This window comes from Leuciscus leuciscus (genome assembly GCF_965113295.1).
Source record: "Leuciscus leuciscus genome assembly, chromosome: 14".
Taxonomy (NCBI): domain Eukaryota; kingdom Metazoa; phylum Chordata; class Actinopteri; order Cypriniformes; family Leuciscidae; genus Leuciscus; species Leuciscus leuciscus.
In genome coordinates, this window is record NC_138738.1 from 21,218,813 (window position 1) to 21,234,045 (window position 15,233).

Below are 15,233 nucleotides of genomic sequence, written 5' to 3' on the forward strand. Positions count from 1 at the left end.
ACCAAGCAACAACCATGAAACCCTATAGGATGTAGACCACAAATTCAAATGGCCAAAAGTATGTGGATGCCCACATATTTTCAAAGCCATTGGCTTTAATAGGGAGTTTGCTATAACAGTTTCCATTCTTCTGGGAAACATGACTACAAGGATTTGATCCTATTCAGTCAACAGAATATAAGGTGATTATGCGTGGTTTGCAGCTGAGGTTCCAATTCATCTCACAGGTGGTCAGTGGGATTGGTCTTTGCGCAAGCCAGTCATGTTCTTCCCCATAATACTCCGTAAATCGTTTCAATATGAACCTCGCTCTATTAACAGGCACATTGTCATTCTGAACAAAAAAGGGGCTATTCTACTAAAATGTTTGTTGAGATGTTGGCTGAAATAGCCACATGCTTTAAATAGAGGGTGTCCACATACTTTGGCCAGATAGTCTATGATGCAGCATAATCTATGTGAGTATTATACAGTATATTTTTCTTCATTCATATACTTGAAAGCATTTAAATTAAGATTATGTTAATATAACAAAATTTAAATAATTTTTAGACTTATTGGCCCCATGGAAGTTTGCTAAGCCCCCCTAGTGGGCCCCGTCCCCTGGTTGAGAACCACTGATTAAGAAAGAAAAATGGAATTTGTGAGGTGGGCTAGAAGTAGGAAGTGAGATTGTACCATCTGACATCGTGCCATTGAAGGCTGGTATGTCAAGTTTTTCACGCAGTGCCTCCAGGCCACTCTCCACATGTTCTCGAGCTTTAGCTATATCTGTCATGGCCGCTGCAGACTCTAGAAGGTCACTCACGGAGGACAGGACCTGTGCCAACTCATCGTCACCAAGGCACTGAAAAGAAATCAACTTAGTCATGTATCCTCTTATGTTGTTGCAAGTCATTCAAAGTCAGAATTTGATGAATGTTTAGCAGTGTTTCAAATGAAGTCGCCCCTGATTCTAACTTCCAAGTAATCTCACATAAAGTGAATTTCACCTTTTGCAAGTAAAACTATTATAACAAGATTTTCCCCTCCATTACTCCCACTCAACCCGTCTATTTATTCTCCATTAGCCACCCACCAACCCACATATGAGTCATTTGGTCACACATCTATATCAACCAACCAACCAACCCCAGCAGATCACACATGTCCTGACTCCCACAGAGTGATACGCCCAAACTTTACACACACTCAATCATAATCTGATGCACGCATTCACTCTGTATCAACTCAAGACTTTTGGAGCCCATAAAAACAGCAAACATCTTGTCATGTGAGGTGTACCTGCAGAGTACCGCTGATGGACTGTAGTGGGTATTTAGTTCCCAGCACTGCCTGGAAGCTGTGTTTAATGAGTGTAACGCTACTCTCTCTCTGTGAGACCTCCGCTCCACTGAGCTGCTCCGCCACAGACAGGAACTCAGCAGGCACCTCAGCAGGGTTCATCAACAACACCGTACTGCAACAGAAAAAAACATCAGAAAACATCACTGTAGTGAAGCAGAAACACTGAGCAAACACAGCAGTCGTGGCCACAGATAAGCTTAATTTAAGTAATTCTGAACACCTTAATTAATTTGTACGTTGTGTTTGGTTAGCGTTTGAGCTAAACTCAGCTAGACACTTGCCCTAGCTACACTACCGTACAAAAGTTTGGGTTGAATGTGTTTTTTTTTTGGGGGCCGTTTACACAACACTGTTTTCAGCTAAAAACTGAAAACTCTTTATGCATTTTGACCATCCATTTACACGACAACGCCGTTTTGGGGGCCTGAAAATGCACACTTTTGAAAACGGGGGTATAGTCTCCGTGTAAAATACAAAAACTCGAATTTGTGAAAACGGTGACGCCATGTGCGTGCGTATTAAGTGTTAAGTCCACAGGCTGTACTCTTTTTTTTTTTTTACAAAGTGACATGCTTACAAAAGGTGAAATTCACTTTATGTAAGATTATTAAATTAAATAATATAATTCAAATTTAATTTATTCCTGTGATGGCAAAGCGGATATTTTTAGCATCATTACTCCAGTCTTCAGTGTCACATGATCCTTCAGAAATTATTCTAATATGCTGATTTGGTGCTCAAGAAACATTTCTTATTTTATCAATGTTGAGAACTGTTGTGCTGTAACAATGCAATGCATCCTTGCTGAAATAAAGTATTAATTTCTTTAAAAGAAAAACCCTCAATCTTTTGAATGGTAGTGTATTAGTGTCAAATACCAGGCTAAATATTGTATTTATATTTTCCATATGACAAATAAATGATAGCCAAATGACAAATAAAATTGACTGGATGCACAAATTTTTGATTTCAACATCAAGTTTCTTCTCATCTTATGTTATTTCGTATTTTATTACTTGCATTAGTATTGTTTTCGAAACAGACATGCGACACATGACCTACCAGTTGAGAACCATTGAATTATACCATGGTACGGAATAATTACCATATTTATATACCATAGTATTTAAACGGTACTTCAAATAAGTAAAAAAACATGGTATTACCATGCTGCCCTGTCCAAAAAAACATGGTGCACGTTTTTGTCAGTGAACGCAAAGATTAAATTTCACACAGAAAAGTTATTTGTTAAGATTTGTTAAGATACTCATAACAAATCTTACTGTTAGCAGGGCAATTTTTGCGATATTGTGGCCAATGTCATAATGTCATGTTAAAACAGACGTACTGTATAATATGACAATTAAATTCTGGATATCCAAGAACTGACACAGGAAGAGAGAGGTGAAGACTGCAACCACAAAGGGCTGAGCAATAACTGACACAACAGGATTTCCTCCTGCTTCTGTGGAAACACACTCACATGATCTTAGAACGCTGACTGGAGACGGCAAGGCCTTGTTCCTCTCTTACCAGTCTGTGGTACGAAATTCCTGATTCAAGCAAACACACACAAGAACACATTATTTCATCAGATTTGAACATTATGTAACAAATCAACTTCATAGTGAATGTACTGACGTTAGAGTGTGCGTTAAGTAATCTTTAAGGTACTACTAGTGCTCTTAAAACGGAAAAACAAGTGTAGGACTTATTTTGAAAATAACTGCAATGCTTCTTGAAACCACTGAGGGGCAATATGTTACATCACTTTTTTCTTGATTAAAATGATGAATTAATAGCAGATTGGGACAAGGTTAACTAGCTGGTAGGCAGTCAGTTGCCTGATGGTTTATCTTGAGTGTATTGATGTCAATGTGCTACCTGGAGCTCTAAGCTCTTGATGTAAGGTGGAGAGCAGGCTACGACACACACTGCAGTAGGGTTCAGGCCACGCTAGGAAACCATGAAACACTTCACAAGCTTCTGTCAGAATCTCTCCATTAGATGGACAAAAAGGCACCTGCAAAGAGAAAAAAGACACATGTGATTTCATTAACATCAGCTTCTGGGTAAATGAGATAAGCCCAAACTGAGAGGAATTTTTGTAACAAAGTGGAGGCTAATAGTCTGATTGAAAAAGCTGCTTCTTTTAATTTTTCTGATTTAATACTGAATATTGTTCTACAAATCACATTATTAGCAGATCTTTTTGAATAAAAAGCTGAAAAATGTTTAGTGATGAAAAACTGAATAGTAAATATTTCTTCATTAAGGTTTATTTTATATTTTTTCAACTCCATAAACTTGGTTTATTTCAAGGTTTTCATAAATGACAAAAATTAAGCTTCACACAATTTAATATCACAATTTATTTTTAATTAGATAATTCTTAGTTGACTTTGACTGAACAATTCTAGTATTAATAAGCAGTGAAGCTAAAATATAATAATAAAAGATTATGCCAAATAGGAATAGTTCACTTAAAAAATTTAAATTCTGTCATAATTTACTCAACCCCAAGTTGTTTCAAACCTGTATGAATTTCTTTCTTCTGCTGAATACAAAAGAAGATATTTGGAAGAATGTTGGTAACCAAACAGTTGATGGGCCCCATTGACTTCCAAAGTATATTTTTTCCTACTATGGAAGTCAGTGGGGTACATCAACTGTCTTAATTCATTCTTCAAAATATCATATTTTGTGTGAAATAAATTCATACAGGTTTGAAACAACCAAGATGAGAAGACAATAAGGTTCAAGTTTTTTCTATCATTAGAATATTAGGATAGCTGTATCACCCATCCCACCCCAAAAAATTTAAACATAAAAAATAAAAAACATTAAGAGCATCCACATCATAGAAGATTGTGTTTTTAAGTCACTGTATGTATGAATTGCTTTTATATGTATTTTTATTTTCATTTTTTTTTATATTAGATGCAGACAAAAGATGAGTGTTGCATCACTGAGTTGTATGTGTATTAATTATTTGTGTGAATTAAAACGGAGAAGTCAATTTACAATATGTTAATAGCCCCACCCAGAAAGCAAATCCTGTCTATGTCCCTGTGAGGGACATTAGCTAAACTGAAACCCAGCGAGGAAATTACAAAGAACACACAAACAAATTCTACAAAACAGAAGTAATTCCTAGTTTCTGATTACAAGGCTTTGGTAAATTTGTTCAAGAATGATCAACTCAGTGTCCAGGACACTTTACCTGCAGGAGTGTGGACTCAAACATGAGAGCCAAGGGGGCCGCAAGCTCGTAATGACAGTCCAGTTGAATCTAAAACAACAGAGAAAGATATACAGCATCACCACCTTTTACATACCACCTACAGACAAACGTTGTATTCTTGATCACATCTATAGGATCTATCTAAAATATTTTTAAATAAATACATTTAGCTAAACTTAAAAAGGTACACTATGTAACTTTTGCCCCTCTTTGTTTAAAAAACAAAACTGCATGCATTTTGTGGAAGAACATTGTTTTGGTCGTGCTTCGGCTCTGCATGACTGTGCGGGTGAATATGACCCTTCACAATAGATAATGCTTTACAATGAACTCTGCATTTGGCGATTTATCTGTTCAATAAAATACCTAACTCACCTGTTGAGTAATAAAAACACCATCTCCTCGCTTTCACAACATTTAAAGGGATATTTCACACAAAAATGAAATTTAGCCCATGATTTACTCACCCTCAAATCATCCTAGGTGTAAATGACATTCTTCTTTCAGATGAATACAATCGGAGTTATATTAAAAAGGCCGTTTCTGTTTTGAAGTCCATAAAAGTGCATCTATCCATCATAAAAGTTCTCAACACGGCTCCGGGGGGTTAATAAAGGCCTTCTGAATCAAAGCGATGAGTTTGTGTAAGAAAAATATTCATATTTAACACGTTACAAAGTAAAATTCTAGCTTCCGGCCAAACAAACATTTGCAGTCTGCTTACGCCTAAAGCGCAACTTATGAAACTTATGACGTCGGAAGTAGAGTAGTGCTTCATGGCGTAGAGTAAATATCAGCAGTAAGTCGCATTACTCGCGCTTTACAGTTAAGTCGAATCCGTATGTTCGTTTGGCCGGAAGCTAGTTATTTTACTTTAGAAAGTTTTAAATATGGATATTTTTCTTACACAAACTCATCGCTTCGCTTCAGAAGGCCTTCACTAACCCCCAGAGCCGTGTGGAGCACTTTTATGATGGATGGATGCACTTTTATGGACTTCAAAACAGAAATGGCCATTCACTGCCATTATACAGCTTTGAGGAGCCAGGACATTTTTTTATATAACTCCAATTGTATTCGTCTGAAAGAAGAATGTAATAACATACAAGGATGACTTGAGGGTGAGTAAATCATTGGCTAATTTTCATTTTTGGTCCCGTCCCGTCCCGTCAGGTCTAAAAAAAGAAACACTTATAATAGGCTTACCATAGTGAATCAGGCTAAAACAAAAAATAAATTTTGGAATAAGGACTGATAATGTACTGATTCCTTATTTAAATGTTGTTAATTTTGTACATAAAAAAAAAAAAGTTACATAGTGTACCTTTAATTGAATTATAAACAACACCAATTTCTTTGCATAGATCAGATCTTATCTGTCACATCCTGCAGAGCCCACAAGGGGGCATAGAGATCTCAACACAGAGGGTATGGATAGACAGTACACAAACGTGACAGAAACTATCACTTCTATGCGGGTGTAGTATTCTGTTCAGTAAACTGTGTGCTTACATGCGTACTCACCTCTCTGGCTTTTCTGAGAATTTGCTGCAGCAGAATGAGAAAGTTCTCTGGGTCTCTCTTTAACAGCTCTTCTAGACTCCAGCGGTTCATACACCAACCAGCTGCACAAACACACAAACATAGATATGCACATATAAGAACCCTAACTGTGAAACAGGCACAAATGTGTGACTTAAACTTCAGATGAAGATGATATTAGTAAACAAGTCCTTCATATAACCACAGGCACTACACAACCCGGACCCCACCAAATGAGTCAAGCACACATAAAGAACACACACATAAGACAGGAAAGGACTGGTTAATTACACGATACTGAGTATTGCCCTGAAATCTCCGCTGTTTAGGGTCAACGGGTTCCCTGCTCTAAACAGTGATGTGCAGTTTTGGTTAGAATTCTGAGAACATACTCACTGCGGTGAGCAAATTGAGAGCAGCAGCGTAAACAGATCATACTGGTTTAGTGATAGAACTGGGTGTATCCTCAGAACCTCATATATTTAGAACATGAACAATGCAAAGCTGAGTACTCAAAGCTTTCCTACAGATCTGCAGAGACTGATACCAATTCTACTTTATTCGAAGGACAGAATGCATCTCAGCTTCCTGCTCAACTGAAGGTGTCAAATAATACATTTCCTTTACAACAGACTCTGAGAATAACATCTTTTTTTTCTGAATCTATCAACATTGTCACACTATGCAGAATTTTTGACACAAAAAACATTATAACAACGTTTATCAGTAAATGTGACGGGTGTGATCTTTTCTTGTCTTAACACAAAAACGAGTTTCCTGGTTCATAAAATCACCAACCAAGGTGAATACAAAACTGATAAAGATTCTATTCATGCCCTTTGCAAAACAGAGAAATAAAAACAAATCGGGCCTAATTCAACTCTCCCAATATGATAGTATATCACAGCTATGTATCATGTCATCTTTGAGACCATTTAGTTAAAAACTGCTGAAGGTGTAAAATAATAAATTTCCTTTAGAACAGACTCTGAGAATAACATATTTTTTCTGAATCTATCAACAGTGTCAAACTACGCAGAACATTTTACACAAACAACATTATAACAATGTTTATCAGTAAATGTGATGGGTGTTATCTTTTTTTGTCTTAATTCAAAAACCAGTTTCCTGGTATATAAAAACACCAACAAGGCAAATACACAACTAATGAAGATTATATTCATGACCTTTGCAAAACAGAGAAATATAAAACAAATCAGGCCTAATTCAACTCTCCCAATATGTTATTATATCACAGCTGTGTATTATGCTATCTTTGAGGCCATTTAGTTAAAAACTGCTTTTATAGTGGAAAAGTAGCGTTTTGTTTTGTTCACACAATTAAATGCTACAATCAGGTGCAGGTGCGGGACGTACCATATTTTCCTTGCTTCATCATAAAAGATAAAGATGGACCCTTTTATGATAAAGCAAGGAAAATATGTTATCATACATGTTATTTATGTGATATTTTAAAAGACTTCTTGACACAAAGTCATGATGATCTGCAGGGGTCTCTCTCTATAATATTATTTCCTGTTTAGTTTTGTTTCTGAATGTTGTCTGCATTACATTACTTGGTTGCACCACCGATTTGATGGAAAAAATATGAATAAGCAATGACATGGTTATATATATATATATATATATATATATATATATATATATATATATATATATATATATATATATATATATATATATATATATATATATATATATTAGGGTAATCGTATGAGTATATCTAATTGTCTATTTATTTTTTTGTACTCTATGCTCCCCCCCAAAAATATCAAAAAAAAATTTCATTAAAAAATTTAAAACATGCCCATCATAGAAGAGGCGTATTTGTCACAATATGCATGTACTAAATCTATGTATTTTGGAATAAATTATTAGGTGAAGACAAAAAAAAAGAGAAGATTGTTGTGTCACTGAATTATTTGCATGAATTAACACTGAAAAGCCAATTTACAATTAGCCAGCAGGCCAACCCAAATGCCAAATAATGCCTATATCCTTATCAGTGAAATAAGCTCAATTGAAACCCAATGAGAAAAAATGACAGAAGTAAAAAAAAGAAAGACATGAAAAACAGTGATGTCAAACAACAGCGACCCATCATCATCAGCAGCAGAGGGTAAGCCTTACCGTTCCAGGATTGTGTCAGGCTTTCTGATGGCCGGAGTCCATCCAGGCATCTCTCCAGAGCGTGCTGGATCCGGTCCTCTGTGCACGAGGTGTGCTGCATCTTGACTGTTACTATAAAGAAACATAATAACTAAAGTCATATAAAGGAAGCTGCAAAACATTGCCTCCTATATCCGATCTGTAAATACAATACCAAGAAAATATTACATAATACAGCTGAACAGCTTCCTTATACTGTATGTCCATGGAAGAATTTCAATCAGATCAGTCAAAGAAAAATGTTACGCTTTTATGCTTGAGGTTTCAGTCTGGCTCTAACTGTACATCCAATAACACAGCTTGCCTAACCTGAAAGAAGTAGCAGCATGTGTAATAAAATATCTGTCATTCCAGATAATGATATCTCCATAGACAAACACACGCATGTGTCTTTTTCAGGGAAGTAAACACACAGCATCCTTTGCATGTCTGTAAATGATATCGAGGTTTAGGAAAATGTTCTACCCGGTGTCAGAGAATTTCAAGAGAACTATCGTGTTTAGGGATTATTACGGGGATTGCCTACTGTTTGTTTTTCTTCCTGATAACATTTAAAGTTCCTGACATTTACTGTTAGAGTTATGGCACCTGCCATCTAGCAATAAACAACACTAGTATGTTGCCTGGGAACACAGGGACCAGTTGCATAAACAAGACTGTGTTAAGAACTAGGCTGACCAACTAGTAAATTAATTAGGGCTCTTACTTTTCAGATTCTAATGAAACAATTTACCTTTTTGTGTAATGGCCTTAAAAAAAAAAGACCAGTCTTGAAGAAAAAAATTAGATGACTAACTTGTAAGACAAGCCTTAAAAGTTTATGCAACCGGCCACAGGATAATAAAAAATGCTGTGTTAAAAAATAATAGGAAAAAAAAAACGAATTTTGTCGATTGAAATGCAGATTAAGCACAGATATATAGGCTACATATGCAAGTTTTGAAATCAAAATAATCCTTTTATGAGAGAAAAAATTCCCCAATAGAGGTAAAGTAAAAGAGTAAAGTAATGGCATTAAAACATGACAAATATATTTATCTTCCACCAGACTAATTTCCCTAAATGCAAAGAACCGCATATGGTAATTTTTTTTTTTCTCCCAGTGAGTCAGTGGCCAATGAAAGTTTAAATTCGCAATAACTTGACATGTTCAGCTAAATGTTTCAACTTTGGCTGACATTGGCAGTTTTTAAAGTGCAGCTGTGACAGAGATATAGATAGAAGCCTTACAAATATTAAAGAGATAGTTCCCCCAAAATGAAAATTCTGGCATCATTTTCTCACCCTCAAGTTGTTTCAAACCTGTATATTTAATTTCTTAACCTAATGTCTTTGTTCTGCTGAACACAAGGAAGATATGTTGAAGAAAGTTTGTAACCAGGCCGCTTTGGGGCAACATTGACTCCCATAGAAGAAGGAACAACACTACTATGGAAGTCAATTGTGCCCCAGACCTGCACATTCTTATAAATATCTTTCTTTGTGTGCAACAGAACAAATACATTTATACAGGTTTGGAACAACCTGAGGGTGAGTAAATGATGATAGAATTATCCCTTTATCCATTCAAATGCGCTGCTTTCCCAGTCTTTCTATGTAAACAAACAATAGCTACACTCACGTGTTGAACTTTTGCCTTCGCGTAAAAACGAGCTCTCAAGTTAAACTTAAATAAACTTTAATTTTTAAATTCTAATTCTTATTCTCCTGTTTATAAACGCAAAAAAAAAAAAAAAAAAAAAAAAAAAAAAAACTCGTGTGTGAACGGACTCGAGTTCCAATGCATACGTTTCTGTGGATCGTTTTTATACAAATTAAGATTGTTTGGTCATTATATTAGAATATCAACTTGAATGTAATATAAGTGTGGCTCTGGCTCATATTAGACATCTGCTGTATTTTTACTTCAGTTCAGAATAAACTTCCCCAATGTCAAAACACAAAAAATCCCCCAAACCATAGACAAACATTCAAAGAGATATTAATTCTGAGTCATTAAACTCAAAGCTCAAACCACCAATATTTTTAGATGATAAACTAGAGTCAAGCTTTTTGCTTCACTTAGCTGCTTGTAAACACTTGTCTAACGCATCCATAAGACTCATCACTCACCAAACATCATTCACGTTGCATCTTGCATTAACACGCTAAGCGTGTCGTGTGGCCCATTGAGCGTCATGCGTCATAAAGTCGATTTGCATAAACCGAGAAGCTCACCGCACAATATAGCCTAAGGGCTGTGTGCAAAGGTTTGTTGTGATACAAACTATTTTACAAGGGAACCTATACGTCTAAAATAAATAACATTATGAAATAGTGAGATTATTTTAGATAATGCCTCACATAATCGCAATGTTTGTTTTATTTTGCGGTTAAACTGAGAGTTTGAATGATGGATAAAATGTTTTACGAGATGATGAAGCTTTTCGAAAATGTAAAAAATTAAATATATATTAAAAACATTTAATAGGCCTAGCCTATTATATATATATATATATAGCCTATATAGGCTGAACCATCACATATAGGACTGTATGTCCATTTAAGAAAAGCAGAACAGTGTTGAAAATAGATTAAGCTGATTTCCTATCTGATGTCAGGGGCTTTTTCTGATCTAATAAAATACAGGATGTAGATGTTGAGTTTATCCATGGCAGCAAAATGCAATCATTCTGCAACAGAAATCCATATATATATAGCCTATCATTATCATAATATTTTTTGTGGTCACTGCTGGGGGGAATTTGCTGGTGTTAGCTCAAGAGAAATCAAGAGTTTAAAACCCACATGTTGGTTTGTCAGTCATTAAGCAACTTAAGAGAACTCAAACTACCAATCATATAGCAAGTTACCAGATGAAAAACGAAACCTAAAGCAGTTATAGTAACTGGTCTCTGATTAAAGGTTATTTAAGGCAATCTGTTATTGTTACAAGTCACTTGTTGTCAAGCACTACAATAGGCCTGCAAGCAATAGTGGAAACAGCTTGATATGGCCTTAATGACCTTATGGAGCTCTATAATAGGGCGCTGACATGCCTTAAAAGATTGCCTGGAAGGAACTAATTAATCACTGAACTTTTGATTGCCATTTCCATTATAACGGTGAACAAAAAGCTTTGTTTACATTTGATTGATATTTCATTTACTAATTTTACAGAAAGTTGCACCTTTATTAACAGATGCCAGGTGCAAATTAAATTACAACCCAGATGTGAAATGTGGATTTTTCATTGATTCAATTGATTACTCATTGTGGTAAATCATTTATATTTGTACACAGAGACATAGTGCAGGTCATGTATGATATGAATTCCTGTATCAAATAATATCTAATGTCTAATTTATAAGTTAAACCCACCCTGTTAAAACGTCTTTGATCTTGTTACACATTCTGTTACACATACTCAGCCTTGACTTAGACTCGACTAAGATGGAGTCAAACACAAGACTAGAATTTGAGAGGACGGGCTCCATTGCATTTTTTACTGACAAAACTTTAAAGGGATAGTTCACCCAAAATGAATAGTTATTTCTTCTGCTGAACACAAAGGAATACATTTTGAAGAATGCTGGTAACAGACAGTTGACGCTAGCCATTGACCTCCATATCCATAGTATTTATTTTTTTTCTTAATATGTCTTCAACATGTTTTTCATCTATTTCAGTGGTTCTCAGCCTTTTTGACACAAAGATCCCCACTACCACAATATTCCCCACTATATAGGCTACGATATTGTTATTTCTGCTGTAATTAAAACAATCGGACTTCATCGGACTTCAGCCCATTGCAGTCTCCTCGCTGCCAAGACCTGAACTCCGACTTGCACCTCTGCATCAGTCCATCCTGCCTTGTTCTTTTCTCTGTTTACTTAATAAACTGGCTTTTCATTCGCAACTGGATCTTGCATATCTCTCCTGTGACAGAACGATCTGACCATTATGGATCCAGCGAATGCTGCTGAACTAAGAGACATTCTGATTAATAACAATGCTCGTTTGGAACGTCAAGAGGATCAGATCATGGCAACGGGTCGTGCAGTTCAGGCCTTGGTAGCGCAGGTTTCGGACTTGACCAGCCAGCTACAACATCTAAGGACCGAGCCTGCCCAGGTGCCCACTGTTCCCTGCGCCCAACCCACCACCCGCTGTTCCACCCACAGACCGCTCCGCTCGCATCATGGAACCTCGACTGCCACCGCCAGCTGCCTATTCTGGTGAGCCTCAATTATGCCGTGCATTTTTGACAAAATGTTCACTGTTTTTTGCTCTACAGCATACATCATTCCCCACTGAGGAGTCAAAAGTGGCTTTCGTCATAACACTGTTGTCGGAATGAGCGGCACTTTGGGGAACAGCAGTGTGGGAACAAGGACATCAGTGTCTTTCATCATTTCAGACCTTCAGCGATAAACTCAAGAAGGTGTATGATCGTGCCGTCTCAGGCAGAGAAGCGGCCAGAGTGTTGGCAGATCTACGTCAGGGTAACAGGACTGTTACTGATTATTCCATCGAGTTCCGCACACTGGCTGCGGAGTATAAGTGGAATGTCGAGGCGCAGTGGGACATGTTTCTGCATTGGTTGGCTGACCGTATCCAGAACGAGATCTACGCCCTGGAGTTACCCACAGCATTAGATGACTTGATTGATCTGGCCATCCGAGAGGACGTGCGGCTGCAGCGTCGAGATCATCGTGTCCAGAGAGGCCTGGTTCCAGCAATGGAGGATCTCCCCTTCACCACTTCCTGCGATATGGTCGGTCCCTCATTCGATCCTGAACCCATGCAGGTGGGTAGAGCTTGTCTTTCCCGGGAGGAGAAAGAGCGAAGCAGGACACAGGGACTGTGTCTCTAGTGGAGCTGTGGACACAGCTAGTGGACACATTGCAGTGAAGTGTCTCGTAAAAGTCAAGGCCCGTCAGTAGGTAAGAGGTTACTGATGGGTGGCCACTCTCCTCCCGGTCAGACTGCAATGGTCTACTACGCATCATCTTTGTGATGCCTTAGTGGACTCTGGGGCGGAAGGTAATTTCATGGACCTAGACCTGGCCCACAGACTCAAGATTCCGGTGGTTCTACTCACTTATTCCATCTCCGTTAATGCACAAGGGTGGACAACCTTTGTCATCCATCACACACTACCGGACCGGTGAGTCTCATCACATCAGGTAACCACATGGAGGAGATTCATTTTTTGTTAATTGGCTCTGCTTTTGCTCCCGTTGTCTTAGGTCACCCCTGGCTCACACTCCACAACCCTCACATAAACTGGCGTCAGAACACTGTCATGTCTTGGAGCGAGAATTGTCATGCATCTTGTTTGGTGTTTGCGTGTTCTTCTGTCTTGTTCTGTGTTGCAGGATGAACAGGCGAACATGTCTAACGTGCCCAGCGAGTACCTTGACCTGAAGGAAGTGTTCAGCAAGTCTCGAGCCTCAAGTCGTTGGAGCAGAACGAGGCTGTTGGAGCGATTGCTAATGAGAGACAAGCACGACACATGGCTTGAGAGCAGTAGAGCAGTAGACTAGAGCAGTCCGCTTCTTTCAGTCCTGCGTATATGTGGGGTAACACAGCGCTGTTTTATCATATTAGATACATTTGAGTGTTGAAAGTTGTTATAATGCTACTGTGCGTTCGCTCGGCGGCGACTAAATGAGACACTTTTTGCACAGTGCAGAGAGCTAGATTGATATTGGGTGGTAAAAATGGCACTCGCGGTAAATCAAGAAAACAAGATTTAAACAAAAAGACTAACTGAGTTTAGCTATATAACAATGATTAGTTTTCTGTTGATGAAGGTACTGTATCCAAACAGTTGCTCATCTGTCTAATAAAACGCATAATATATTAAAGTGTCTTTGGTGTTTTCATGGGTTCTACAAAACAAAACCGGAAATCATGGGAAACTCAGTTATGATGTCATTGATAGGCGACGCACAGACAAAACTGGTTAAAACTGCTTATTTCTCTGTATTTAAACATTCTTATAAACATTTGGGATAATGTAAGTACACAAATCAACAAAATATATAACATTGTTCTAGTGGTTTTTGGAAATTTAATCCAACAATCTTACAAAGTGTGCATTTAATATCGTCTGTAATTTAAACTCAAGTTTCTTTGTTAATTGGCTTTTTTATTAAATTTTTAATTTTTATTAGGTTGTAGTAACAATAAAATTGTCTTGATGACTTTTGAAATTAGGCAGTGAAATTTTAGTTCCCATGCTTTACATTTGAAATTAAGTGTTAATTTATTTGTTTTTAGTGAAGGGGAAGACCTGTTGGTGTTTAATGCTGTTATGTTTGACATTTAACAGATTTTCTGTAATGTTGAAGTTTGGTTACCATTGTGCTGAAGAGTACACATGAAGATAAACATTGACTGTAAGCAATGACTGCGCTAGTCATGCCAGTTACAAGTAATATCTTACTTGTTCACTAAATATACATGTTAAAGAGGTTAAGTGAATAAGTTGAACTGAAATAGATAAGATTAATTGGTTCCAACTCTGGTTGTGGAGCGACTTAATGTTTTTGAGTGATCAACTTAAAAAAATTGTGTTTAACCTACAAATTATTAAGTTCCTTTAACTCAATGTAGATTGTTGGTTGAATGTAAATTTACTCAAAGTTGTCATAACTCAAAAAAAATTATGCAAACTGTTGCGTAAATTTTGTTGTTTAAAAGTGGTTTGTTGTTTAACTAATGTTGTCTACATTAGTTAACATGATGAACTGCACTTCTACAGCATTTATTAATCTTTGTTAATGTTAATTTCAGCATTTACTAATTCATTATTCAAATCAAAAGTTGTGTTTGTTAACATTAGTTAATGCACTGTGAAGTAACATGAACAATAAATGAACAGATGGATTTTTATTAGCTAACGTTAACAAAGATGAGCAAA

The 15,233-nt window shown here is 36.9% G+C and overlaps 1 protein-coding gene across 3 annotated transcripts in view; it reads right to left on the reverse strand.

Annotated features, from left to right (window-relative positions):
- pik3r5 (phosphoinositide-3-kinase, regulatory subunit 5) overlaps positions 1–15,233 on the reverse strand; it is a 31,317-nt gene that overhangs the window by 10,999 nt on the left and 5,085 nt on the right. Inside the window, exons 1-8 of one of the 3 annotated variants that reach the window (XM_082136769.1) lie at positions 8,492–11,937; positions 8,285–8,395; positions 6,104–6,216; positions 4,571–4,639; positions 3,232–3,370; positions 2,831–2,900; positions 1,285–1,459; positions 679–847 (exon numbers count right to left, since the gene is read on the reverse strand). In XM_082136769.1, coding sequence (XP_081992895.1) covers positions 679–847; positions 1,285–1,459; positions 2,831–2,900; positions 3,232–3,370; positions 4,571–4,639; positions 6,104–6,216; positions 8,285–8,384 — 835 coding nt within the window. In that variant the 5' untranslated portion in view covers positions 8,385–8,395; positions 8,492–11,937. Of the gene's footprint in view, positions 1–678; positions 848–1,284; positions 1,460–2,830; positions 2,901–3,231; positions 3,371–4,570; positions 4,640–6,103; positions 6,217–8,284; positions 8,396–8,491; positions 11,938–15,233 lie in introns of those variants that run through there. The other 2 variants (XM_082136768.1, XM_082136770.1) reach the window with 2 other exon arrangements.